Source organism: Oryctolagus cuniculus, chromosome 1 (assembly GCF_964237555.1).
Source record: "Oryctolagus cuniculus chromosome 1, mOryCun1.1, whole genome shotgun sequence".
NCBI classification, from domain to species: domain Eukaryota; kingdom Metazoa; phylum Chordata; class Mammalia; order Lagomorpha; family Leporidae; genus Oryctolagus; species Oryctolagus cuniculus.
This window is the reverse complement of record NC_091432.1, coordinates 145,957,458-145,985,204: the sequence shown is the minus strand read 5'-3', so window position 1 is coordinate 145,985,204 and position 27,747 is coordinate 145,957,458. Positions and strand designations below refer to the sequence as shown.

At 53.5% G+C, this 27,747-nt stretch overlaps 1 protein-coding gene across 21 annotated transcripts in view; it reads right to left on the bottom strand.

Annotated features, from left to right (window-relative positions):
* Positions 1-27,747, bottom strand: part of WNK2 (WNK lysine deficient protein kinase 2) — a 128,468-nt gene that overhangs the window by 28,015 nt on the left and 72,706 nt on the right. For 7 of the 21 annotated variants that reach the window (XM_051859063.2, XM_070050054.1, XM_070050065.1 and 4 more), the window contains 10 exons: positions 25,909-26,079; positions 25,780-25,825; positions 25,128-25,247; positions 9,305-10,173; positions 8,958-9,039; positions 7,029-7,117; positions 6,262-6,932; positions 3,834-4,048; positions 2,749-2,919; positions 1,898-1,996 (listed from right to left, as the gene is read on the bottom strand). In XM_051859063.2, the coding sequence (XP_051715023.1) occupies positions 1,898-1,996; positions 2,749-2,919; positions 3,834-4,048; positions 6,262-6,932; positions 7,029-7,117; positions 8,958-9,039; positions 9,305-10,173; positions 25,128-25,247; positions 25,780-25,825; positions 25,909-26,079 (2,533 nt within the window). The remainder of the gene's footprint in view (positions 1-1,897; positions 1,997-2,748; positions 2,920-3,833; positions 4,049-6,261; positions 6,933-7,028; positions 7,118-8,957; positions 9,040-9,304; positions 10,174-25,127; positions 25,248-25,779; positions 25,826-25,908; positions 26,080-27,747) is intronic. The other 14 variants (XR_011379309.1, XR_011379310.1, XM_070050076.1 and 11 more) reach the window with 5 other exon arrangements.

Genomic DNA, 27,747 nt, shown 5'->3' with positions numbered 1-27,747 from the left:
AGCGGACTTGCCCGTCCAGCCAACCCCGGCCCCCACCCATAGTCCTGAGCTGCTCAGCACTGCCAACACCTGACTGCCCTCCAGTCGTCTCCTGGGTGGCAGCCCATCTGACTGGATCCTGATCCTCCACTTGGCAGTGTGTGGGGACACTCGATGCAGAGACTGACTCAGCCAAGGCTGGCCTATGGAACCAGCAATAGCACCGAACTCACCCAGCAGGAGAAGGGGCCAGGCCCCACACCGAGAAGCTGCGTGCTAAGCCTGCCTCACACATCTCTGTCTCAGGGCCACACCAATGCAGCCAAAACCCAAATCCTTCACCCATACCGGCCAGTAACAGTAAAACCAAGGGAAACCCTTTAAACACACAACCTGGGAGAGAGGCCGTGAGATCACCATCTGCCACGGCCATCGCTGCTGTCTGCTCTGCTGGGCCCCCAAGTTGGGCCGTCCGGGGATGCGAGACGCCAGGGCCCCGTGTCCTCAACCTGGCGACCACCCCAGGGCAAGCTGCATACGCACGGGAGACGAACAGCAAGTGAACTGTAAAGCAGGCAGGGACCAGGGGGCACAGCAAGGGGGCCTCCAGCCCCGCCCTGTCCTCAAGGCAGCAACTGACCGGACCCACGCGCCAACTGCCACATGACACTGCGTCCGAAGCCCTCGACCCAACCCGTCCTGCCTCGAGCGGCCTCTGATGGGGCACTAGTGGCCATGGCACCCACCGGGGGGCGTGGCCTTGGCTTCCACAAGCACAATGTATCTTTATTGTACCAGCAAAAAGTCAGGTGCCCCACACCAGCATATCCAATCCAATTGTCAAAAAGCTTAATTTTTTCTAGCAAAAAGGCAAAAGCCTAAAACCTCCACAGATTTTGATGCACTTGCCAATCGTTCGGAGAATTTAAAACAAATCGCCCTGCTTTGGGTGGCCCGACACAGGTGTGCGTTCCTGGGCAGGGGGAATCTGGGGCCCCAGGAGCCTGGCCCAGGGTATCTGAGGGAGCCTGAACTGGGTTTTGGTTTGGTAGATTTGAGGAGCTGTGACAGTGACTTTATCCCTGAGGTCACGTCGGGGGAGTGGGTCACAGGAAAAATACAGCCAGCAAAGTGCTCCAGCTGGACGGATAAGGAGAGGGGGCGAGGTGGGGTGCAGGCTCGCCTAGGGGAGCCGCGGGGGAGGGCCTCAACCTCATCTTTTGAGGTTGAGAAATGCAGAGGATGAGGAGAGACTGTGGGGGGCTCCAGAGCTCCTGGTCCGGGCACGGAGGGGACTCAGGACGCCCTCGGCAGAACCCACGCTCGTCAGCATGTCCACAGGTGGGAGTGGGGCGGTGGGAGTCTGCAGGCTGGGGGCTGGACTTGGACCCCTGCACAGAGGTCACACGCTCCAGGGACCCGGCGGACGGCATCGGCCTGCCACACGCACGTCTTCCGAGTCCAGACGCGTGGGCAACACCCACGTCTGGAGGAGGTTGGGGCTGTCTTTCTGCTGTCACTGGAACTGGGGACAGCGGACATGGATATCTGCCACAATCGCAACAGAACGAAAACAAAAACAGAAAAAACAAAACCACGTCCAACATAAAAAAAAAATAAATAAATGAGGTGACGGAAATAATGCAAGGCACCCTGACAGGTGTGGGGCACAGGTGCTTGGGCGGAGGTGGCGAGCCGCCGCGCATGCTTTTGGTGCCAGGGCACAGCCAAGAGCATGCATGCGAGCCGACCGGGGCGTTCCAGGGAAGGGCTCGTGGGGTCCCCCTGTGACACTGCGGAAGTGGCGTCAAGGGGTGGGGAGGCATCCTCTGAAATGCATGAGAGGTGATGAAGACAGGGGGCTGGGGGAGAAACCAAGGGCTGGGAGGTGGTAAAATACAAAAGAACAAATACAGACAGATGGACACAGATACGGGTCCAGTGAGGAATCGAGCGCGAGGCTTGCTACTAGACTTATAGGCCCCTCTCTCAGACGTTGGGTGGTAAACCGTCCAGCCTGCAAGTGAATATAGAGGGAAGAAAACAAAGAGACACTCATCAAGTACAGTTGCTGCGACCACTCCTCCGCACCAACAGCCACACCAGCCTCGTAACTAACATCCACGGCTGCACCTAGCCCAGCCCAGCACCACAGCCACTGACCCGGCGTGGGGAGGAGGCCACGCGAGCAGCAGAGAGGAGCGGCCCGGGGGTGGGGGGGGAGGGTGGGCGGGGCAGGTGGGCGGGTGGGCGGGCACCTGCAGCAGTCGCCATGGTTCTCTGGTGAGGCCAGGAGAGCACCTTATCCAGCCACGGCGGCGTTGACGAGAACACGTCCTCCTCGGGCCACGCTCCCAGCTCAAGAGCTGAGCCCTCGACCCCCAGCTGGCCCTTGGACTTGGGAAGGGCCTGGAGTATAGCCCCGTCCAGCTCTGCTACGGGGAGCAGGCAGGAGTGGGGCAGCCGGTGCCTGGGAACACAGCGTGATGCCTGGCCCCTTCCCCTCCCGTCATGGGGCCACGTTCGAGAGGCCGGCTCTAGCAAACGCATCACCTGCCTCGGGCTGCTTACAGCAAGATCTGGCGATGCAGGGGGGGAGGGGCAATTGCATCCTTTCCTCCAAAGACTACATCTTTGCCTCCTCTTCTACGAAGCCGCCTCAGCAGCCTTTGCCGCAGCGCGTGTCCCCTCTGACACACAGGCGTGCTCCTGGACGCCACTGAGCCCTACGTGGCTGGCACATGCTGGACACAGGCAAGCTGGAATCACCTTGGCCACGCGCTCCGCCTCCGTCATTGGCTAAGCCGGAGCAGATGTCCGTGGACAGGGAGGCGCGAACAGAGCAGGGCTGCTGGGTCTGAACTGCCTTGGCGCACAGGGGCGTGCTGGTGTGGGCAGGGTCCTTAGCGGGAGGGCCTCTGCTGGAGTCAGACAAGTGACCTGGGCGGGGGGAGAAGAGGCGACAGGCACCATGAGGCGCCACCGGGCAGGGGAGGGCACGGGCTGGGTCTGGTCCCTGCTCTTTGCCGGGTGGCCTTGAGGAAGCTCAGAGCTTCCTGCGGACAACGATGGGTGGCTGGATGTCCCCCGTGGGACTGCGGGGACGATGAAGGGACGTGCCCAGCCTCCCCAGGCCTCAGTGCCTTGGGGGACCTTGTGCTGTGCAATATGGTAAAGGCTGGCACAACCCAGGCTTAAGGTGGTCTGTGCACCCTTCACAGCAGTGAGTCTCCCTTTAGCTGGGGCACTAGCACCGAATTTGGGGAGCTTGAGCGACTCACGAACTGGTTATTAGCTGACAGTTAGCTTCCTGTCTGGCACGCTTGGGGAGCTCGGGTCCCACATCCCTGGCCTCAGAGCACCTTGCAGCATTGCCCAGAAGGCCTCGCGGGACCTCCTGGCATGTGCATACATGGGCTCCTGGCTGCCTGGAGCCAGGCCAGTGCCATCCCCGTGACCACGTGTCCTATTAACAAGGCCAGGAAGCTGTGTCCATGCTCCCCTGCCCCGCTGCTAAGGGCAGTTGCTGCATCCCTACTGAGCAGACCTGGTGGCATGGGCCTGAGAACTGGGGTGGAAGGAGGCATCCCCCGCCGGGGGCGGGGCAGGGGGAGGCAGGCAGGGAGGGCCTGGAGCTTCTGAGGCACCCCGGGCGCCCCTGCCCAGGCCTCGTCTCTGCACCCAGGACAGAGGCAGGCTTCTCTCAGCCTGTAGTGATTTTCCTACCCCAGGGAAAGGAGGTCCAGAAACTCAACCCCGAGCCCTCGCCCAGGTCTGGGAAAGCTGTCCCTGGAGCCCTCCCATCCCCCTCCTGTCCCTGCCGGCGCAGCCCTCCGTGCGGCAGGTGCGCCAACCTGTGCTGGAGGCCACGACCTTGAGCTGCTGCACCAGGGGGTTCAGGAGCCTGCCCGCCTTCAGCTTGCTCTTGCTGGGTTTCCTCCGGCGGCCGGTGGGGGGCGCCGTGTGGAAGAAGCCCACGCTGGGTGGCAGGGGTTTGCCCAGGCGGCGGTACAGGGCCTCGATCTCCTGCTTCTGCTGGCTCTGCAGCTCCGAGATCTCCTTGAGGTGCCTGAGAAGGGGAGACAGGAGGCAGGCGGGTGGGCTATGCTCGGAAGGGCCACAGCGGGGCTCTAAGTGGCACGGTCTGCTTCTGTCCGAGCCATGTGCCAGGCTGGGGGCCTGCAGCATCAAAGTGCCCAACAACACAGGTAAACCTGCAGACTGTCACCTTTCCAAATATGCTTACAACCAAACCCTACACATCAATACATGGGTGAGGAGAGGGACAGCCTGCCTCTGATTAACACGCAAATCTGTGTCACTTCCGCCACACACAGGTGGTGAACAGGGGTGCTTTGCAGGACCACCGAAGGGAGGAGGCAAGGCCCCCTGCTAGGCTCACTTGGGGATGAGTTGACTGCACCCCTGCCTGCCTCCCTTACACCCTCCTACACCTGGGTGTGGTTGGCTCCCACGGGGCCTGCAGTCCCTTCTCTCCCCCAGCCCATCCCCCACTCTGTCTTGTCCGGCTGGGAAAATAGGCGATTTTTATGGTTGGGAAAGAGGAACAAGTTCTGGCCGGCGCTGCAGCTCACTTGGCTAATCCTCCGCCTGCGGCACCAGTACCCCGGGGTTCTAGTTCCAGTTGCGGCACTGGTTCTGTCCCGGTTGTTCCTCTTCCAGTTTAGCTCTCTGCTGTGGCCCGGGAAGGCAGTGGAGGATGGCCCAAGTGCTTGGGCCCTGCACCCGCATGGGAGACCAGGAGGAAGCACCTGGCTCCTGGCTTCGGACAGGCACAGTGCGCCGGCCGTAGCAGCCATTTGGGGGGTGAACCAACAGAAAGGAGGACCTTTCTCTCTGGCTCTAACTCTGCCTGTCAAAAAAAAAAAAAATCTAATTAAAAAAAAAAAAAAAAAAAAAAGAGGAACAAGTTCTGATTCTACCTCGTGTATCCTCCACAGTGGACAAGTCTGCTTTAGAAAGATAACTTCCATTAAAAACAGCCAAATAAAAAAGAACACAACCCTGAGGGTTTTCTTCCCTACAAACTCCGGGGAGAAGTGGAAAACTGCTGTTTGCATCGGATTTGCGTTCAAAAGCAGTAACATGTCGGACGGGATGTTGGTCAGCCGTGGGATGTCAGGTGGGCAGAGGGACTTCAGGCAGCGCTGTGGTTCCCGAAACCCTGCTGCAACATGACCCCCACACTGGAGCCCGCCTGCCCACTGAGCTGCCCAGCCTGCTCCCCGCAGGTGCCCTGGGTTTCCAGCTCCGGAAAGCAAGGGTGGGTCAAGCACGGGGCTCCTGAGAAACCCTGGTGAGGAGGAGCAGTCCAGGCTCCTGTGTCCTAATGAGGAGTCCACGGGATTCCCATGCAACACTTGGGATCCGTGGGCCACTGTGTAGCTGATGCCACCAAGTGCCCTCCATTCTCAACTGAGGCTTATGAGCTCCCTTTTGCAGCTGACTACTGGTTTTCTGGGAATCATCCCTGAGAGGCTGTGCCCAGGGACCCCTGCCCCTCAGGTCCAGGTGCTGCCCACCCACCCTCAACTAAAGCCACGCTGGCCATGGCTGCTGGGCCTGCCTATTGAGTGCCCCAAACCAGTAGCCTGTAGTGCTCCCCATTCTCCGGCAGAGAGCCAAGCCGTCCTCCACGCGCTGCACCGACCTCCTCCCAGGCCTAGCCAGAGCGCTCTGCCCTCTCCGTGCCTGGGCCCCAAAGAGACGGCCCTCTCAGGAGGTCCACCACTTGAGCCCGCTCCCACAGAATGAGCTTGATGGCTCTGCTGTCCCCGGGGAACTCAGCTTTAGTCACCCCTTCGGAACCACAGTGCCGCCTCCCACGGCCACCCTGAGGACAGCTCAGATCCCAGCTGCATCTCCAAGAATGGGGCGAATACGGGCCGCATGAGACAGACATATATACACATACAGCAAGAAAGTGTGCATGTGTGCGCTGGAGAGAAGGCACAGGTCCCATGATCCCCTAAGACATCTCTCTGAGGGCCACCGCAGCAACAGCTCAGCGGCAGGCTGAGGGCAACTGTGCAGCGGGGAGATGCAGCCCCCAGAGAAGCAGGGGCCAGACAGAGCACAGGGCAGCACCAGTCCAGGCCTGAGGACACCCTGGGGGTGGGACTCTGCTCTCAAGGCCACAGGAAGAGCCCAAGCCAGGCTCACCACCACCCAGCCCCCTAGCTCGCCGCTCTGAGCGCACTTAATGCTGCCCAGTGGCTTCCCCGGCCCCTGGAGCCCGCGCCTCGGCTTGCACCCACGTACTTCTCCCGCAGACTCCGCAGCTCCCTCTTGATGTCGGCGTCCTCGAACTCTGAGTCGTTGTCGCTGCTTATGTAGGATGACTGGGAGTGGAAGGAGGTGACGCTGATGGTGGGGACCTTCACGCCCGCCCTGCTGGGCGTTTCAGGCCCCAGGGAGCCAGCCCTCGAGGACCTGTGCAGGAAGGCCGTGGCCTTCTTCACCAAGTCACTGGCTGTGCCGCTGCCGGGCAGGGAGGCCTGCTTCTGCACTGGGGGTCTCCCTTGCAGACACTCGTCCCCAGAGTCACTGGACGCGGGCTCGCCAACGCCCACCTCGATGGAGGAGGCCGTCTGCGCCCGTCGCACCGCCAGCTTCACGTCTGGGCTGGAGGGAGCCTCGTCCAGGTAGACGTCGGGTGGGGCCGAGTACCGCAGGTTGTGTGGGGAGGCCAGTGTCCACTCGTCCTGTGTGCTGACCACCGAGAAGCGGCCCACAGTTCTGGCAGGTGAGTCCCTGTCCGGCTGTCCGAGCCACTTCGGAGGGGAGCCCGAGAGCCGGGCACCATGTGCCAGGTGGTGGCTGGGCTGGCTGCTGTCTGTGACTGCCCCCGGGCAGCTCTGGGCCAGCTCTGCCAAGGCTTCCCTGGGGACCCCGCTCTTCCGGTCTGGGGGCTCCATGCGTGCAGGGGCGTCCTTGGGAAACAAGCAGAAATGAGGACAGTCCAGGGGAGCCCCAGCAGAGAGCAGACCCACCCCCCACCCCCAGCGGCCAAGCTGAATTGCTCTTACCTGGGTGGCCCCGGGCGCCACGGGGGAGTCTGAGGCCACCTGCCCCCCATCACTGTCGCAGCCCAGCGTGTTGCTGGAGGTTGACTCTGCTGTGGGGACAGGACAACATCACAGGGGCTGGGGGCGGCGGGAATGGGAATGGCCCACAGACAGGCTGCCCGCGGTGAGTGCCCTGGATCTTTTTTTGGGTCACACTTGTGACATCCTAGCCTGTGGCACTGGTACATGTGACCTCACGGAAGATACCTACACACTCAGGGAAGGGAAGCAGCTTCAACCCCAAGGGCCCTCGTGCAGCCAGGCTCTCTGCACACCTCATGGCCAGCAGCTGTCTTGCCCATGTCTTCCTTGTTTAGGAGGGCTGATCTCCAACCACTCCTGCTTACAGAGTGGGGTACAGCCTCTTATTTCTTTTTTTCAAATTTACTTATTTATTTTCATGTCATTTGAAAGAGAAAGAGAGAGAGAGAGCAAGGCAGGGAGGTCCTCCAGCTACTGATTTACTTTTTTTTTTTTTTTTTTTTTGGACAGGCAGAGTGGACAGTGAGAGAGAGAGACAGAGAGAAAGGTCTTCCTTTGCCGTTGGTTCACCCTCCAATGGCTGCCGCGGCTGGCACGCTGCGGCTGGCGCACCGTGCTGATCCAATGGCAGGAGCCAGGTACTTATCCTGGTCTCCCATGGGGTGCAGGGCCCAAGCACTTGGGCCATCCTCCACTGCACTTCCCTGGCCACAGCAGAGAGCTGGCCTGGAAGAGGGGCAACCGGGACAGAATCCGGCACCCCGACCGGGACTAGAACCCAGTGTGCCGGCGCCGCAAGGCGGAGGATTAGCCTAGGGAGCCGCGGCGCCGGCCCGATTTACTCCTTAAATGCCCCAACAGCCAGGGCTGGGCCAGGCTGAGCCAGGAGTTTGGAACTCTTTCTGGGTCTCCCATGTGGGTGGCAGGGACCCAGGTACTTGAACCATCACCTGCTGCCTCCCAGGTGTGCATTAACAAGAAGCCGGATGGGAAGCAGAGGAGCTGAGAGTCGAACCAGGCACTCTGATGTGGGATGTGGGCATCTCAACCACTCTGCCAGCCCACTTTTTCTGAATAGGTTGTCCCAGGCTTGCCGGAAGAGGCAACAAGACAAACTCTATGAGCTGATATGCAGAGACCCCACCCGACTGAGCTTCTCACCCCCCATCACCCCACTGACAGCAGCCAGGGCCAAGCTGGGCCAACATGCTAAAGGGGAAGGCACCAGCACCTGACACACGCCCTCTTCCTCATCCTTTCCTGCCCCCACGCCTGTCCCTCACCTGCCCCCAGCTAAAGCTCGCCAGCCCCTCCTGTGCACAGCCGCTGACCCAGGCCTCTCTTCCCAACTCTAAAAGTGTGGCATCCTGGAAGTCAATGCAGTTGTCCCCAGCCAGGCCACTGCTCTGGGAACGCAGCTGGGGACTGCGCAGCCCTGTCTGATCGTCTGCTCCCATCTCATCTTGCCCACCCCCCAAGAAATTCCAGGCTAAGGAAGACCCTCCCACCTTAGACGCTCCCTGGGATGGAGGCTCAGGCATCAGACAGTGAGATGAACACTAGCAGGAGGTTCCACAGCAAGGCATGGAGGGGCAGGGGACAGCTTCCAGGGGCTGCAGGGCCTCCAGCCAAAATAACCATGGGCGTATGGAGGGAGGGGAGACATCAACCCAAACAGGTGTGGACACTCGGTTACTGGGGGTCCTGAGGCCTGCACAGGCCCTGTGAGCTCCCTGCACCCCTGCCAAGGCGCTCATCTATTTCTAGTGTGGTTCCTTCCAGAACTCTGGGTTTTGTGACATGATGACGGGCTCTACCCCAGCCTGAGATACTGAAGGGTGAGGATGCAGACACAGGTTTCAGGCCCAAAGACGGCTGGCGGTACCCGGCAACCTTGAGCTCTGTTACCTGTTGTTGGCGAAGATGCACCCTGCTCTCGCTCCTGCTCCGTCTCGACCCCTGGCACAGGGGCTGTCTCCGACTTCTCCAGCTGGAGGCAGAAATGCAAACAGGAAAGGGCATGAGCCCGGCCTGTCCATACCCTGTTAGCTAATAAAGCAGGTCTTCTCCCCTCCTGCTCCGGAGCTACCCTCAGCCACCCAGCTCCTCTCTGCAGCCCACCGATGCTGCCTACCAGGACCCCAGGGGGGCCATTTGTTGCAAAACACGTGTGGTCCAGCCAGCTCTGGACGGGAGCACCCCTGCACAGCCAGAATGCCCATTCCACAGCTGGGACATCCAGGTTGCCTCCTTACCGAGGGCTGGGGCACCTGGGTGGGCCCCAGGGCCGCAATGCTGGGTGCTGGGGTCAGGGCTGCATCCGCTCCGCAGGCCTCGGCATGGTGCTGGTCTCCTCTCAAAGATTCTAGTGTGAAGTCTCTGTCGCTCGCCTCCCCAGGGGTCCCGGCCGAGGCCGAGGAGGTAGGCACGTGCTCCTGGTAGAGCAGGGTCCGCAGCTTCTCATCCAGACTCTTGATGGTACTGTCCACAAAGCCCACCCTGGGGGGCGGCCCTTCCCCATCTGACTCCAGGGCTGAGGGCGGTGGTGGAGGGGCAGCGGGCCCCAGTGGAGGACTGGGGAGCTGGGAGGGGGCCAAGCTGATGGCCCCTACCGCGGAGGGGAGTGGGGGTGGTGGGTGGCCTAGGGCAGGCTGCAGGGCCCTGCCAGGTGGGCTGGGCTCGGGCGCCAGGGCCAGCAAGGACTCCGCTGGGGTACTGGCCTCCCTGGCTGGGGCGGTTTCCACCAGACCTGTGGGGTAGCGGGGGGCCTCTGGGGCTGGGTCACCGGGTCCCTGGCCCACGCCGAGGGGCTGCACAGTCAGCTGGACATCGTGAGTCTCTGAGAGCACTGGGGGGACCTCACACTCCCTAGCTGGCCCCTGAGGGGCCCCTGGGCCTCCTGCCTGCACGGCAGGCCCTGGCACTAACGCTGGCTCTGGCACGGCGCTGGCGGCTGCTGCTGCTGCGTCTTGGGGGGCAGCAGTCCCAGGAGGGTAGGATGGCGCCAAGGGGGCTGCAGTCCCACCCGGAGAGTCACTGAGGCCTGCCTGGCTCGGGAGCTGCTGACCAGCTAGGAAGCTGGGTGCTTCCTTCAAGGGTGGCTGGTCGGCACAAGGTGCTGGATCTAGAAGAAACGGGAAACACGTCTTAGTCATGGCTGGCGCTGGGGCTGTGAGTGTGACGCTGACACACAGCCTGGTCCGCCCGACACACCAAGTCCCTGCTGCCTGCAGGCGGCCTCGGTGTGGAGCACAGCCTTCCCGAAACCCCTCCAGGAGCTCCGAGCGGCCGATCTCACCTCGGGGTCGGTTCCAGCAGCATCTTCTCCCGGCTGAAGCAGCACTGCCTGCCCTGCCTGCGGGAGGTAGCCCTCCCCAGCACCGTGGTGCCTGCCCGTCGGGGATGCTCTCCCCAGTCCGCTCAGAGTGCCCATCCGCCGCACCCTCACGGCACCATGGCATCTGACTCTCGGGCACTCCCTCCCCAGTCCAGGGGTGGACAAGAACCTGGGACTCCCAGTGCATCAGATGCCCAGTCCTTGGCAAGGTGGAGCACAGGACGTCTCAGTTCTGCAGGAGCTGGTAAAGATCCCAGGCAGAGGCACCTGGAGACCAGGCCAGGGAGCAGCGCCCAGCGGCACTGTACCCAGAGCGCACGGGGCTGCCGTGCCCGGGGGAGGACGCAGGAGGCAGCATTACCCGGACTTACTTGACCTCTGAGCTCTTCCTCCTTACCTTAAAAAAACCAAACCTTTGTCTATTTTTTTAAAAAACATCACCAAAATGCACAAAAATGAACACTAAATTTTAAAAAAGTGGGGGCAGGAGATCACTTGTCCCTAAAGACCCCTCACGTCCCCAGACTCACTTTGCAACTCTCCTCGCTGCCATCAAAGGTCATTCATGGCGATGGGCGGTCCCTCCTCCACTTTCGTTTCCAGCCCTCCCATGTGTCTCTCCAAGCAGCACGATCCAGTGTCGGGGGTGGGGGGGTGGGGTGGGTTGCAGCAGCCCCCGCGGGGCAGCACTGCCCTTGTCCCTGGCACCTGGCCCCCTCTGTCTCTCTAGATGCCCCCAGCCTGCAGCCATAAAACTTCAGCCCACTGAACAGCACGTCTGCTTCTCTCCTGCAGGCCGGGCAACTCCCGTCTTCCCTCTGCTTCCATGGGCTTGACTGTATAGTGGAATATTATTCCACCGTGTCTAGGCAACATATCTTATTGATCCCCGCAGCTGTCCAAGCCTCTAGCCTGTTTTCCAATGAGTCCTCTTTTCTTTTCGATCCTTAGAGGTCCTTACGTGTACTGGACAAGAACTGGCCACACATTCATGCAGACATCTCGCACTCCGAGCTGGACGGATGGTGTCATATTTATGCCCGTCTTGCCCCCAGCATCTTAATTAGCGCTTTAATATGACTCTCTACAGTGGGGCCATAAAAACATTCTCCCGTTACTTCTGGGAATTGTACTGTTTTACCTTTTACACCGAGATTCACAAGCCGTGGTTACTGAGTTTTGTAGATAGCATGTGACAGAAGCCCTGGCCGCTGCCCCCATGCGGACAGCCTGCTGTCACATCCTTTTCTTGCAGACAACCATCCTGTCCCCGGCGCGGAGCAGTCAGAGCTGTCTTGTCAATCATGGGTCCACAGCTGACTGGGTCTGGGCTCAGCATTCCCACCCTTGTTCCCAGACTGCAGATTTACGTGTTGGGTCACGGTGTTCAGCAGAGCAATGTCCTTTCCCAGAGATGGTCTCTGTTTCTAATCCAGCTTCCTGTGTTGTGCATCCGGAGGCAGCAGGCAATGGCTCATGCCCTTAGGTCCTCACTGCTCACTTGGGAGACAAGGATGGAGTTCCCGCTCCTGGCTTCAGCCCGGCACAGCCTTGCTTGTTGCAGGCATTTGGGGAATGAACTGGTGGATGGAAGATCCCCCCTACCACCAGCTATTTTATTTTATTTTTTTAGTTTGAGAGGTACAGTTACAGAAAGAGGGAGAAACAGAAAAAGCTTTTCCACCTGCTGGTTCACCCCCAATCAACCACAATGGCCAGAGCTGTGCTGATCCAAAGCCAGGAGCCAGGAGCTTCTTTTGGGTCTCCCACGTGGGTGCAGGGGCCCAAGGACCTGGGCCATCTTCTACTGCTTTCTCAGGCTATAGCAGAGAGCTGGATCAGAAGAGGAGCAGACAGGACATGAACTGGAGCCCATATGGGATGCCAGCGCCACAGGCGGAGGCTTAGCCTACTATACCATGGCACCAGATCCCTACTTTTCAAATAAATAAACTGTAAAAAGATTGCTATCTTATTCTGTCTACATTTTGGATACAAAGTAGTAATATTGGAAGGAACATCACCTCTTACATAGCCTAACATGGAGTTACACATCACATGGCATGTGCTGTGTATTCATTCCCACTTGCGGAGAGGCTGATGTTGGAACCGATAGAAGAAAGCCTGCCTCAAGTTGGCAACAACTCAAAGAAGCCAACATTTGCTTTGGAAAACCATTTTCCCAGATGAACAGCACTTCCTTTAAATGAAAAATACTGTTGAGGGGCACCATATGACACTTCCTTATATATGTACAAAAATTGGCCAGGGCACTGGCTTTTAAGCATGGCTGCAGATCGGCATTGCCTAGAGGGTTTGACAGAGAAATGCTGGGTTCCAGCCCCCCAAATCCAGATCTGACTGCACTCAGCAGGGCCTGGGCCTCTTCAATCCTACTGCTTTTCTTTCTTTTTTCTATCTCCCCTCCTCTTCCCCTCCTATACTGCGCCACCAGGACGCTGGACACTGAATACAAGTTGGGGGGATGGGTATCTTTGTTCCCCGTGTTGAAGAGAAAGAATTCAACATTTCACTATCAAGAATATTTGTTGGGGCCAGCTTCGTGGTACACCGAGTTAAGCTGCAGTTTGCGAAGTCGGCATCCTATGTGGGCACTGTTCAAGTCCCGGTTGCTGTACTTTTTTTTTTTTTTTTTTTTTTTGACAGGCAGAGTGGACAGTGAGAGAGACAGAGAGAAAGGTCTTCCTTTTGCCCTTGGTTCACCCTCCAATGGCCGGCGCACCGCGTTGATCCGATGGCAGGAGCCAGGTGCTTATCCTGGTCTCCCATGGGGTGCAGGGCCCAAGGACTTGGCCATCCTCCACAGTACTCCCTGGCCACAGCAGAGAGCTGGCCTGGAAGAGGGGCAACTGGGACAGAATCTGGCGCTCCAACCGGGATTAGAACCCAGTGTGCCGGTGCCGCAAGGCGGAGGATTAGCCTAGTGAGCCGCGGCGCCGGCCCGGTTGCTGTACTTCTGATCCAGCTCCCTGCTAATGCAACGGGGAGAGCAGCAGCAGGTGGTCCAAGTCCTTGGGGCCCTGCACCCACGTGGGAGACCCGAATGAAGCTCCTGGCTTCTAGGTCCTGGCCCTGGCCTGGCCCAACCTGGCCACTGCAGCCATTTGGGGGAGTGAACTAGCAGATGGAAGATCTCTCTCCCTCTCTCTGTAACTCCACCTTTCAAATAAATAAATCTATAAACAAAAAGCAGCAGCAGAGGCGGAACCCCACCACAAGCTGTCTGATATGGGGTGTTATGTCCCAAGCAGCTTAACCCACAGCAGCACAACGCCTGCCCCACAATGTATATTCTTGACTATGCTCTCTTCCCAGACAAGAAACGAACCCCACAGTCATTAAAGCGCCCTTCCTTCTCTTTGATACACATGCTCCTATTTGCACACTTTACTATGCCTCCTGCGCTTTAAACCTCAAAGGACACTGTCTTACATGACAACATTCACGGAGATCCCGACAGTTACACACCCCCGCACGCGTCCTGACCTGTCTCGGCCCACGGTTCTGTCCACACAGGCAGCCTGTGTTCAGCTGAGATGTGCAGGCGACGGGGCCTCCAGCCTGTGGTCAGGATGTGCGGCTGCTGGCTCTGCAGGGAACGCGGCTCGTTCTGCCAGCAGCTGCACAAACCTTTCTTCCCCCGGCGGCGTCCTCTGATTTTTTGCCCTGGTTTTCAGCACTTCAACTACAAGCTATTTAAGTGTGGATTTTTCTTAACTTTGGGAGTTCAGAGGTTTCTGGAATTTGCTAACACCTTCCACTTGTCTGCTACATCTCCTCAGACTTGGTCTGTCTCATCCGGTCGCTGAGTGTCCACACTGCGTGTCTGACCATCTCCCAACAACCTCTTAGCTCCCCTCCTCTACTCCCCACTGTTGTCCTCACCCTTACTTTGTCTTTTCTCTTGAGCTGCACTGTTACTGTTACTCTGCAACAGCAAACAAACCACCCATCCACGTCTCATTTTCACTACTGTGTTTTTCAGCTCCACCATCTCCACTTCGCTTGATTTTTGGCATAGTTTCCAATTCTTTGACAAAAATGTCCATCTCATCATCGGTTTCTTTGCCACAGCCAGTAAGGGCCGTGGCCTGTGCACAGATCCCCACGTCTGGACCTCAGGGAACCAGCTCTCTTTGTTACCGTTGCTTGGTCTTAATAACTTTAATGATAGAATTGTTGAGGCCATCTTCCTATACTTAAAGAACAGTTCTGTAAGTTGTGACATAGGTACGGAAGCAAAACTGCCACCAAAATGGATACGACGACCAATGCCCATTGTTCTCCCAGAAGCTTCCTCGAAAGCCTTTGCCATCACCCCACCTGCCACCCTCACCTCACCGTCGGTCCCAGACAGCTGCTGATCCGTTTTCCATCCCTGTGGGGTAGTTTACATTTTCTGCTACCTTATCCAAGTGCAGTCCCATGCATTCTTTGTCTTACACGTGGCGTCATGATTTGGAGAACCACTCCTGCTACCTGGAGTACCAACAGCCGGTGCCTTTTTGTTGTACGGTGGTGTCACGTTCTAGGGACACACCAGCACATGTTTATCTGCTCAGTGATGGTCCCAGGGTTTGGTTATCATCAATACAACTGCTGTGAACATTTCCTGTACAAGTGCTTATATGGGCAATGCTTTCATTTCTTTTGGGTGAGGATAACTGACCCTCTGCATCCACGGACTCTTCACCGCAGGCTCAACTGATCACGAACAGAAAAAAAAAAAAAAATATATATATATATATATATATATATATATATTTTAAAAACTGCATTTGTACTAGGCATGTCCAGATACTCTATTTTACTTCACTGATGTGGTCGTTTGTCTTTGGGCCAACATCATACTGTCTTGATTACTGCAGTTTTACACTAACTATTGAAATCTGGTATCATTAGCACTCCATTTAAGTTGTTCTTTTTCCAAGTTCCATTCCAATGTCCTTTGTGTTTTCATATGAAGTTCAGAGATGGGTGATCAATTTCTGCAAAAAGAATGCTAGCGTTCTGACTGCAGTTCCCCGAATCCACTCAGCGGAGGGAGAATCTATTCTGTAGCAATACTGTGTCTTCCAACCCTGCGCAGCTCTTCTCTCATTTCCAACAGCACTGTTTTGTAGTTTTCAGTATACAGGCAGGTCTTGCACATCACTCCATGTAAATGATTCGTGCATTGTAAAGAATTCCTTTTTAAGAACTTCAATTGTCAATATACAGAAATACAATAGGACCATGTAAGCAAAACCCTGCTCAGTTACTGGATCTAGTCATTTCTCAGGATGTCTTTTTGTCTAATGTTTTTGCTGGTTTTCTCTCACACTACCTTATTTCATTATTTGCCTGGTTATTTGCTTTCTCAACATATGTAGACTTTTGAAAAGATACAGTGCAATGAACTTTTTCCCTAGGTGTAGAGTCCTTTGAGTCTTAATACATGCCTATTCAAGTAATTATCACCACAATCGGGATGAGAAACAAGGCCATCACCCCCCCCACACACACACACACACACAACTTCTTTGCACCAACCTTTTATAGTTACAATCTTGGATCAAGTGCTTGGTGCAGCAGTTAAGATGGCATGTGGGATGCCAGCATCCTGTACTGGAGTATCTGAGTTCAAGTCTTGTCTCCGCTCCCAATGCTAGCTTCCTGCTTATATGCACCCTGGGAGGCACTAGAGGATGGCTCAAGTATTTGGGTTCCTGACACCATATGAAGAGCCAGATTGAGTTCTGGGTTGCTGGCTTCAGCCTGCCTTGTCCTGGCTGTTGTATCTGGGGAATGAGTCGGCAGATGGAAGATTTCTCTCTGGCTCTCTCTACGGATCACCTCTGACAAATACTCATCCTGTTCTCTACCACTGTAGTTTAGTTTTTGACACAGTCATTATAAATGAAACTATACAATATATGGCCTTTTGAGGTCGGCTTCTTCCACTCAGTACAATGCCTCTTAGGTTCACCCATGCTGACTCATTTACCAATAGTTTGTTTCTTTTTCTAAGTAGCAGAGTTTATTCATTCCCCCACCTGCAGGATATTTAGATAGTTTCCAATCTGGGTAATTACGATTAAAGCTGATATAACCATTCATTATAGAGGTACATGAATTTTCATTTTTCTAGGATAAATATTAAGGAATGAAATTGCTATGACACACAAGGGGTCTTCAAAAAGGTCATGGAAAATGTATATTACGGAAATGTATGGACTTCAAAAAAATTTACACAATAAACAATAAATATATAATTTTCTTTTCCATGAACTTTTTTTCTGAGGTACCCTCATATAGTAAGTGTATCTTTTCTAATAAATTGCCTGTCTTCTTGAGTACTTGTACAATGGGACATTCCCTCCAGGAATTTCTGAGTTGTAGCTGCTTTGTTTTCACACCAAGACTCGATACTGTTGTCTCTCACTGTGGTCTTCACGTGCATTTCCCTTGTAATCAATGACACTGAACAACTGCATGTGTTTAATTGCCATCCTTATATCCTCTCTGAAATTCCTGTTTGAGTCAACTGCCCATTTGTTAACTGAATTCTGTTTCTTAATGCTAAGCTTTGACCCTTTATATATTCTGGATACAAATCCTACGTAGGCTATGATTTACAGTTATCTTCTCCCAGGCTATAGTTTGTCTTTTTATTCTCTTAACAGTTGTTTTCACAGAGCAGAAGATTTCTATTTTGATAATGTCCGATTTATCCATTCTTCTTTTACAGACAGTATTTTTGATGTCAGGACTAAGAACTCCCAGCAAAGATCACAAAGATCTTCTCCGATGTTTTGCATTTTACATTTCATCCATTTTGAATTAATTTTAATGTAAGATGTGAGGCTTAGGGTCAAGGACCATTTTTTTCTTTTAAAGATTTATTCATTTATTTGGAAGTCATATATAGAGAGAGGAGAGGCAGAAAGAGAGAGGTCTTTCATCCACTGGTTCACTCCCCAGTTGGCTGCAACAGCCGGAGCTGAGCCAATTTGAAGCCAGGAGCCAGGAGCTTCCTCTGGGTCTCCCATGTGGGTGCAGGGGGCCCAAGGACTTGGACCATCTTCTACTGCTTTCCCAGGCCATAGCAGAGAGCTGGATCGGAAGTGGAGCAGCCAGGTCTCGAACCGGCGCCCATATGGCATGCCAGTGCTTCAGGCCAGGGTGTTAACCTGATGCACCACAGCACCGGCCTCCATTTTTTTATCTTTTGGCAGAGAGATGAGCAACTATTCCAATAGCATTTATTGAAAAGATTACCCTTTATCCATTGAATTGCTTTTGCATCTTTGTTAAAAAAAAAATCAAATGGCCTTATTTGTGTAGGTCTATTTCTGGCCTCCCTGTTCTGTTCCAGGGCTGATATTTACCACTTGGATTACTATGACTTTATAGTAAGTCTTAATATTGGACAATGTGATCCTTCTAACTTGATTCTTCGATGAAACTATTTTAGCTACTTCTATTTGCTTTGTGCTCCCATATAAACTATAGGGTCAGCCTGTTTATAGCCACCAAATATCCTGCTTTAATTTTCACTTGCACTGCACTGCATTAAATCTAGAGATGAATCTGAAGAGAGCTGCCATTTTTACTCTGTTGAGTCTTTAAATGAACATGGTATATTTTTCCATTTATTTAGGTCATCTTTGATTTATTTCATTGGTTCTTTCTAGTTTCCAGCATATAGATTCTGTGTATGTTTTGCTAGGTTTAATATATATATATGCTACTATAGATTTTTGGTTTTTAATTGTTGATTGCTAGTATACAGAAAAAGAATTGTTTTGTGTGTTGACTAAATGTCCTGTGATCTTGCTGAACTCACTACTGGTTCTAGGAACTGTTGTGACTGCTGTAGAACTGTTGTGATGGTCTACGTATATAAAACATTGTTTGTAAATACTAAGAGTTTTGCTTCTTCCTCTTGAATTCACATGCTTTTATTTCTGCTGCTTGTATTTTTGGAGTCTGGTTAAAACTTCCAGTTCAATGTTGAACAATAATGGTGATGATGAACATTCTTGCCAAGTTCTCAATCTTAGGGAGAGTGTATTTGGCCTTTCATCACCAATTATGATATTAGCTATAGGTTTTTCCCATTGTTTTTCATTTTCTGATGATCTTTACCAGGTTAAGACGGTCCCTTCCTTTCCCAGTTTAAGAATTTTTATCATGAATGATTTTTTTATTTGTTCAAATGCTTTTGCTTATGATCAGGGTTTTTTTTTCTTTCTGTTGTTAGACTATCAATATGGCGAATTAGTCGACTCTTGAATATTGCCTTGCCACTTTGTCTTGGTATTTTGTTCTTGTTATAAATTCACTTGTGAATATGTAATTGAGCATTTTGTCCTTCTGTGTTTATGAAACTTGATAACTGTCTACCATTCTCATATTTTTTAGTACTGCTTTTGTCTGTTTTTTAATCAGGACAATGCTGGCTTTGTAAAATGATTTAGAAGGTACTCTTTTGTCTTTTATTTTATTGAAGAGATTGTATAAAATTGGTATTATGCTTTTTTTTTATTTTTTATTTTTTGACAGGCAGAGTGGACAGTGAGAGAGAGAGACAGAGAGAAAGGTCTTCCTTTGCCGTTGGTTCACCCTCCAATGACCGCCACGGCCAGCGTGCTGTGGCCAGCGCACCGCACTGATCCGATGGCAGGAACCAGGTACTTATCCTGGTCTCCCATGGGGTGCAGGGCCCAAGCACTTGGGCCATCCTCCACTGCACTCCTGGGCCACAGCAGAGAGCTGGCCTGGAAGAGGGGCAACCGGGACAGAATCCGGCGCCCCGACCAGGACTAGAACCCGGTGTGCCAGCGCCGCAAGGCGGAGGATTAGCCTAGGGAGCCGCGGCGCCGGCCGTATTATGCTTTTAAAATGTTAGATGGAGTTCATCAGTGAAACTATCTGGCCCTAGATAATTCTTTTTGAGGAGATTTTTTTAAACTGCAAATTCAGTCTATTAAATAGGTATAGGAATATTCAGATTATCCACTGCCATCTTGGGTAAGTTTTAGTAGTTTACAGATTATGGGGAATTAGACTCATCTAAGTTATCTGATTTATATCTGTAGGCTTGTCCACAGTAGTGGTACACTAGTGGTATTTTATGTCTGTGCTATTTATTTATTTATTTGACAGATAAGAGTTAGACAATGAGAGAGAGAGAGAGAGAGAGAGAGAGAGAGAGAGAGATATCTTCCCCCAGCTGGTTCACCCCCCAAAATGGCAGCTACGGCTGGAGCTATGCCGATCCGAAGCCAGGAGCCAGGTGCCTCTTCCTAGTCTCCCATGCGGGTGCAGGAGCCCAAGCACTTGGGCCATCCTTCCTGGGCCACAGCAGAGAGCTGGATTGGAGGAGGAGCAACCGGGACAGAACCTGGTGCCCACATGGGATGCCGGTGCCGCAGGCGGAGGATTAGCCAAGTGAGCCACGGCGCTGGCCCCTGTCTGTGCTTCTTGTCAGGCTTGCTGGTTTATCATTTTGTGCTTTATTGATTGATTGATTGATTGATTACAAGGAACCACTGTTTTCCTGTTGGTCTGTTTTTGTTTTAAATTTCATTGATTTCTCATTATTTTACAGCTGCTTCTTTGAATTCACCTTGTCATACTTTTCCTTGTTTAAGGTGGAAGGTTGTGACACTGATGACACCTCTTTTCCCAAGGCATTTAGTGCATGCTACACACTACCCTCTAAAAACTGCTGAAGCTGCACCTCACAAGTTTTAAGTATTTTCATTTCAAAATGTTTCCTATACATTATTTAGAAGTGCTATTTAATTTTTAATTGTATCACATAATATACTTTATATAACTTAAATTCCTTTAAACTTTTGTTTTACAGCCATCCAGGTAATTGTTCTATACATACTTGAAAAGCATGTGTATCCTGTTGATTTTGAGTGGAACATTCTACAGATACCAGTTAGTTCAAGTTCATTGATTATTGTTCAGATCTTGCATATTCTTCCTGATTTTCTATTGATTTTATCCATTACCGAGAGGAGTGCTGAAGCCTCGAACTCTATTTGTGAAGTCTCTATTTCTGCTTTCTGTTCAGTCAGTTTGAAGCTCTGTCGTTAGGTGCATACACAGTAAGGACAGTTTTATCTTTGCTGACAAGTCTATTTTGTCTGAAGTTAAAATAGCCACCACAGTGCTCTTCCGATGTGAATTTGCATGGTGTATCTTTTACGGTCCTTTTTCTTTTAACCAACCTATGCCATTGCATTGGCGGTTTCTCGTAGAGAGTACATACTTAAGATGTTGAAGGTTTAAAACACATACAGGAGCTGGCGCTGTGGCGTAGCAGGTAAAGCCACCGCCTACAGTGCCGGCATCCCATATGATCGCCGGTTCAAGTCCTGGCTGCTCCATTTCCGATCCAGCTCTCTGCTACAGCCTGGGAAAGCAGCAGAAGATGGTCCAAGCCCTTGGGCCCCTGCACCCATGTGGGGGACCTGGAAGAAGCTCCTGGCTCCTGGCTTCGGATCAGCACAGCTCTGGCCATTATAGCCAACTGGGGAATGTACCAGTGGATGGAAGACCTCTCTCTCTCTCTCTCTCTCTCTCTCTGCCTCTCCTTCTCTCTCTGTGTAACTCTTTCAAATAAATAAATAAGTCTTAAAAAATCCACACACACATACACATTCTGACAATCTGTCTTTTAATCGATGTGTTAAGATCTTTACTTTTGGGTCCAGCATTGTGCAGCAGTGGGATAAGTGGTTGCTTGCAACACTGCCACCCATATCAGAGTGCTGGTTTGAGTCCCTGTTCTTCTGTTTCCTGTTCAGGGCCCTGTTAATGTACCTGAGAAAGCAGAAGATAATCCAAGTACCTGGGTCCCTGCTACCCACATGGGAGACCCAGATGGAGCTCCAGGCTTCTGGATTCGGCATGGTCCAGTCCTGGACATTGGGATTATTTGGGAAGTGACACAGCAGATAGAAGCTCTCTTTCTGTCTCTCCCTCTGTCACTCTGCCTTTCAAAAAAAAAAAAAAGAAAAAAATCCTTACTTCTAATTTAATTACTAATATATTTAAAGACTACCATTTTACTGCTTTATTCTCCCCAGTTTGCTTAGGTTGTTGTTTTTTAATCTTCAGTTTCTCCTTGCCTTCTCTTGGGTGATTTGAATTTTTTAAGTTTATCTTCAATTATCTATTATGATTTTGACTACATCTCCTTGTGCAGTTCCTTTAGTGATTGCTCTGGGAATTCTAAGTACACATCCTTAACCTACCACAGTCTACTTAGCATCAATATTTTATGACTTCAATTGGAATGTGGAGACACCAAAAACATATGTAACATAAAAAAAAAAAACAAAATCTGTTGTGTTATTATATCTACATACAGACAATGTTCTAAAGTTTTAAAATTTCAATTGTCAGACGTGTTAAAGAATTAACGAGGTGATGTGCATTTGGCACACAGGTAAGACACCACTAGGCAGGATCGCATCTCATGCTGGAGTGCGTGGGTTCAAGTCCCAGCTCCACTTTCAATTCTAGCTTCTTACTAGCATGCACCTTGGGAGGCAATAGATGATGACCCAGGCCACCCGTGTACAGATATGAGTTGAGTTTCAGGCTCTTGGTTTCATCCTGGTCCAGTCTCAGCTATTGCACGTAATCTGGGGAGTGAACTAGCCAATCTCTTGAATTTACAGTTAGTCACCATTTTTGCTGTTCTTCCTTCAGCCTTGACGTTCCAAGCTACACTCTGGTGTAAACATCTTCAGCAGTTCTTCCAGACCAGGTATCCTGGCTATCAGTGCTTTGCTTTATGTCAGAATGGCATTACTTCAGTGTCATGCCTGACAGCATCCTTGAAAACAGAAATCTGGGTTGACATTCTTGTTCTTTGCACAGTTTTACAAGCTATGCTGCTTCCTTCTGGACTCCCTGGTTTCCGGGAGAAATCTACAGTCATTTGAAGCCCTGCTCCCCTGAAGGTAACTACCCGTCATTGTTTTCCTGGCTGCAGCAGACGGATTATGTGTCCAGGCATGGATTTCTTCGTGTCTGTCTTGTCTGGGGTTTGCTTAGCTTCTAGGTCGATGCCTCTCTCCAAACGTGGCAGGCGTTCAGCACTAATCCTTCAAACCCATTCCCAGCTCTGCACTTTCTCTTCTCATTCTGGAACTCTAACGACAAGAACACTGCACCTTTTGTTAGTGTTCCACAGGCCCGTGGGGCTCTGTTCATTTTTGCTATCTTTGTTCCATATGCTCCAGTTAGATAATTTCAGGTATTTTAATTTTCATTGCTGAAATTTCCATTTGTTACTTCTTTGTATCTTTTCTGTTTTTGTGATACTTTTAACATTTGTCTCAAGAATGTTCCCAATTGCTTGTTCTAGTGTATGCACAAGGTTCCTGTCAGATTTTTACATCTCTGTCATCTTGTCTTTGGCATATGACAAGACTTCATAAAGTTTGTGGACATTGGCATTAAAACTTAAGTTTCCTTTGGTGTTAGGAAGTTTTTAAATCCATGCATTAAAGAGCTCCTTCACAAGATGATGAAAATTGTTATTACAAAAAGACTGTTGCATGGATTTTGAGGTTTTTTGCACCCAAATACTTATTTTTCATTTTTCCATGAACTTTCTGATGTACCCGCGAGCACTGGCTCTCTTTCATCTGGCAAGTTGACACTTCCATAGTTTTTCATTTACTGAACAATTTCGGAATATATTCTGGACATCTGGAATGATACTATGAAGTCTTTAGTCTTGTCCAGTTCCTGCGGTGCATGTTGGTATTTCCGCTTTGGCAGGTAAGGGACCTGGTTGGGTTCAGGCTGCAAATTGCAACCTGCCTTCCAGGGGCTTTGGTTTCACGTCGGTCAAGCAGTACGAAAGTGATCTTTCCCGGAGCGTGTCCCTCACGGGCCAGTCTGCAACATAGGAGGGCTCTACCCACGAACTCAGTTCTCACAGCTACTGTTTCCCTGCTACTTCAGATCAAATCCACGCATGCACGGGTTGAGGGTGCTCCCTGGAGCTTCACTTCATGGAGTTGCTTCCCCAGGCTCTTCTGTGCTCTCTCTGGTACGTCCTGGTTCCCAAGGGATTCCTCATTCTGGCCCATGACTATGCCAGGCAGGCAGGGCAGTGGCAGGAAGGTGGAGAAAGACAGCAGCAGGTTTGGGTTCCGTGCCTGCTGGGGCCCTGGCTCCCCTCACCAGAGAGGAAGCCTCTCCCTGCTTCAGTGTCTCCTCCTTCAACCTGCAGCTGCCTGGTGCAGGCGAGGGGCAGACAAGGAAGACGAGGGGGCGGGGCGGGCCCCTCCTGAGCTCTGGGCGCTCTTCCCTGCTCTGCAAGCTGGGCCTGGGGGGGGGGGTCCCTTGTGGAGCCCCCTTCACTGCTCTGAAGCCTGCAGGAGGCTGGGGCCGGGATCCGCCTGCCTTCCCACCGCCCCCGCGGCTCTCAGCCTCACTGCTGCTGCCACCTCCCTGAGTACTCGGACAGCTGTGTCATCATCTGTCCCAGAGGTGCAGTCACTTCAACATCAAGAGATGCTTAGATGACTGCACACCCCATCTTACCCAGAACCCGGATTATTTTTTATTAGATACCAGAGATTATTTTTATAAAGCTTATTTTACTAACTTGAAAGGCAGAATGACACAGGGAGAGTCAGTGCGAGAAAGAGATCTTTCATCCACTGGTTCATCCCGGCCCAAGGCAGGAAGGAGCCCAGATTCCAGTCTGGTCTCCCACATGGGTGGCAGAGACCCCAGTACTTGGTCGCAGAAGCACCAGCAGGGAGCTGGACTGGAAGCTAAGCAGCTGGGAGACTTGAGCCAGGGCTGATACAGGATGCTGGCATTGTCACAAGCAGCAGTCCAACCCGCTGCAACACGGCACCGACCCTGGTACGTCAGATGTTATACCCACAGAATTCTCTGCACGTGTACTACCAGCCCCAAAGTGAGGCCAGCTTCCACAGAAGGGCTTTAGTTCCCCCGAGCGCTCAGCGCTGAGCCTGCCCTGGTGCAGGGCTGTGAGCCTCCCGGACAGGCTTCAGCAGGCCCACTGCAGGCCCAGGCCAGCCCCTTCTCTGTGGTCAGCGACTTGCTGGAGGCACACCTGGACTCTCGGGCAGCCCTACAGGCATGGGAGAGTCCCAGCAGAAACAGGGCCAAACTCAGCTCCTATCCCCCCTTCTGCATCCTGCCTGGGACCCGGCCTGATAATCCTCTGCCATCCACCGGGCCTCTGAGTGGATGATTTTCATAACTCATCCAAAGTTTTCGGTCCTCCGCAGTGGACATTAACTCAAACTATTAGTCCTGGCACTCACTTTTCCTATTTATGGATAACAAAACCGTGAAAGGTTTCCTGGTTTGTGCAGGCGAAGACCCTTAATGCAGTGATCCTGTCGCATGGACCACTGAAGCCAGAGGCCTGGCACTACAGGGGCTTCTTCCCGACTGCACATAGCCAGGCCTGGGGCTCGGCGGTACAGTGATCCTTCCCAGCCGGACAGGAAGCCAGACACCTGCTGCCTGAGCCTCCCCCACACACAGGTCACAGGGTGGCTCCTGCCGGTGCTTCCATGACTCAGCTGATGCAGGGGAAACAGGCAGAGGGACACGGCCTCGTAGAAGTTCTGAGCTTCCGGGAACAGGTGCAGGCACTCCGCCCAGAGGAAGCCACCTGTTCCCGGGAGGGTCCGGGCTTCTGCCACTCCTACCTTGGCTGGCTTCAGGCGGCAGGGAGCTCGGAGGCAGCGGAGGCGATGACTCGAGGGCATCGGCCGGGGGGTGCTCAGCCACGGGACAGATGATAAACCACCGCTTCCCTGTGTGCAGGACTGTGAAGGAGAGAGCGTGCTGCGGGGGGGCTCTCTGGCAGGGTGGGCGGCTCCTGCCACTGCACTGAGCCTGCCACACCCAGGGTCTCTGGGGACTTGTTCCCAACCGTGAGGTTGTCTCTAAAAAGGGCATAGGCAGGGAACCCACACATAACCCTACAGAGCTTCCCTCCATGACACAGGTGGTCCAGGCACCTTGGCACCCAGGCCCTGGGGAAAGCTTCCATCTGTTCCTCTCCTTCCCACAGGGGTGGTGGAGCCAGGGGGAGCCCAGCCAGCGGCAGCCCGAGCCTCTCGCGGTACCCTGGCTTGGATTTAGTTCCTGGGCTGCCGCCAGCACCAGCCAGGACAGTGGTGATGTAGATCAGCAGGTGACAGCTCCTTGGGCCAGGTGGCTGCCCCATAGGACCCTGCTCACCACCCGCCCCACAACCTCCAAGCCAGCCAGTTTACACTGGGGGTTGTTGTCGAATGCCTACTGCTAAGAGGGTCTATAAAAGCTAACACGGCGGGACTGGGAACAGGGACTCACCATTCTGCTGATACACGGGGGCGTTCGCCTGGGACTGCCCACTTTCCTGTAAGAGGGTGCAGTCAGCGGTCAGCACAGCTGTCTCAGGAAGTGCCCGTCCCCTCACCTCCCCAGGCTCCAAGGCCTCACCTCGCCTGCACCCAGGACACAGGTGCCCAGGTGTGGTGGGCTGGTGCCGGGGTCAGAGCCACGGTCGGCGTCCGTGTCCTCGCTGAGCAAGTCCTCCGCCTTGTCCATCACTTCCTTCATCTGCTCAATGAACGTGTCGCGCTCGGCGGGCAGAATGAAGCCGTGCTCCACCTACAGCAGGTGCAGCTGGTGAGGACCCACAGGACGGCAGCGCGGGTCCTGGCGGCTCCCTGCTCCCCTGGCCCAGGCCCTGCTGGGCGGCAGGGTGAGCAACTGCATCCCTGCACAGGGGCTGTGCTGCTCCTGGGGCGGACCTGGAGCAAGAGGGGCCGCCGCCGGAGAAGCCGGGCCCTGAACGCAGGGGCCCCAGGGCTGGCGGGCACTGCAGCACTTGAGAGGGAGCCCAGCGCCAGTCCAGCCACCTGTGGGGCAGCCAGGTGCCCAGGATGCACCTGTGGGCACGGGCACCAGGTAAGGCCTGCGCCAAAGGCTGGATTTGAAGGTGAAGGCTGCAGGCCCTGGGGATCCAGGACAGAGCCTCCTGACAGTATAAGCAATGCCACACAGCAGGCAGATCCACAGCCCGCGATTCAGGCTGAGCCGCAGCCTCCCGCCTTCAGCAGCAGTCCAGTGAGGCCCATGTGCAGCAAGTGGGCTCTGCTATGGCTCCTGACGCCCCTGCTCCCCTAGAAGAGCCCATGGTGTGTGCCCCGCTCAACACCCCTGCCTTTGGGGGAGACACCCAAACGCCCACGTCGGTTACAAGCTCTGTCCCTGAGCCCACACCTGGTTTTCACCAGAACTTCTTGGGATTGGCCTCCCCGTGGGAGCCCCAAGGCTCTTCTCCAAGAAAGGGCCCCAGGTTGTGCCAGGCAGGCCGAAGGCTCAGCCATGGAGGCGCCACTCGGGAAGAAAACTGGTCCCGGTGTGCTGAGTGTGCGCATTGTGACTGAGACACTGACGGGACAGGACACGGCTGCAGGCAAGGTGCACTGTTGGGATGAGGACCTGCCATCCAAGAAGGCAATGCAACGTCCCCATTTTGTGACAAGCCACCAAACAAAACCGAGCCAGAACCCCATGGTGACTGCAAAAATCTGTTAAAAATAAAACCATGGACTTCTTGTTAAGTACACAGAGAAAACCTCAATACACAGGTCCAGGTCTAACCAGCAATTGATGCCAACTAAATCAACCCTCCAAGTGCCGCTTTTAGCAGGCAGCAGGAAAGGGGGTCTCATACACGGCCCTGCCAAACCTCTCCTGCTGCTGAGACATTCCGCGGCCTTCGCAGGACGGGAGGGGGCTTCTGGACAGCACCTGCCCCACCAGGCAAACATCTTCCTTCCACTCAAGCTCCCAGAGACCTATTGCCCCTGAGAGAGGAACAGGGGGAGCGGGCAGTCCCAGGAACCTCATGGGGACAGCCACATTTAAGGGCCAAATGTTACTCCTGATACCACGCTTACTGTGTAGAGGAATTTCAGATGACTTGGTTTAGAAGTGCCCAGTTTGGGGCTGGTGCTGTGGAATAGCAGGTTGGGCCACTGCCTGTGGTGTTAGCATCCCATATGGGCACCGGTTCAAGTCCCAGCTGCTCCACTTCCAATCCAGCTCCCTGCTAACATGCCTGGGAAAGCAGTAGAAGATGGCACAAGTCCTTGGGCCCCTGCACCCATGTGGGAGACCTGGAAGAAGCTCCTGGCTTCTGATCAACTCAGGTCTGGCCATTGCAGCGAGAGGAGAGGCCAGGCACTTTGGTTCCAGCAGCTGGGTGCTTGTTCACAGGCGAGCGAGCAGCCAGCTGCTCACTCTGACCAAGACCCTGCTAGGGTTGGA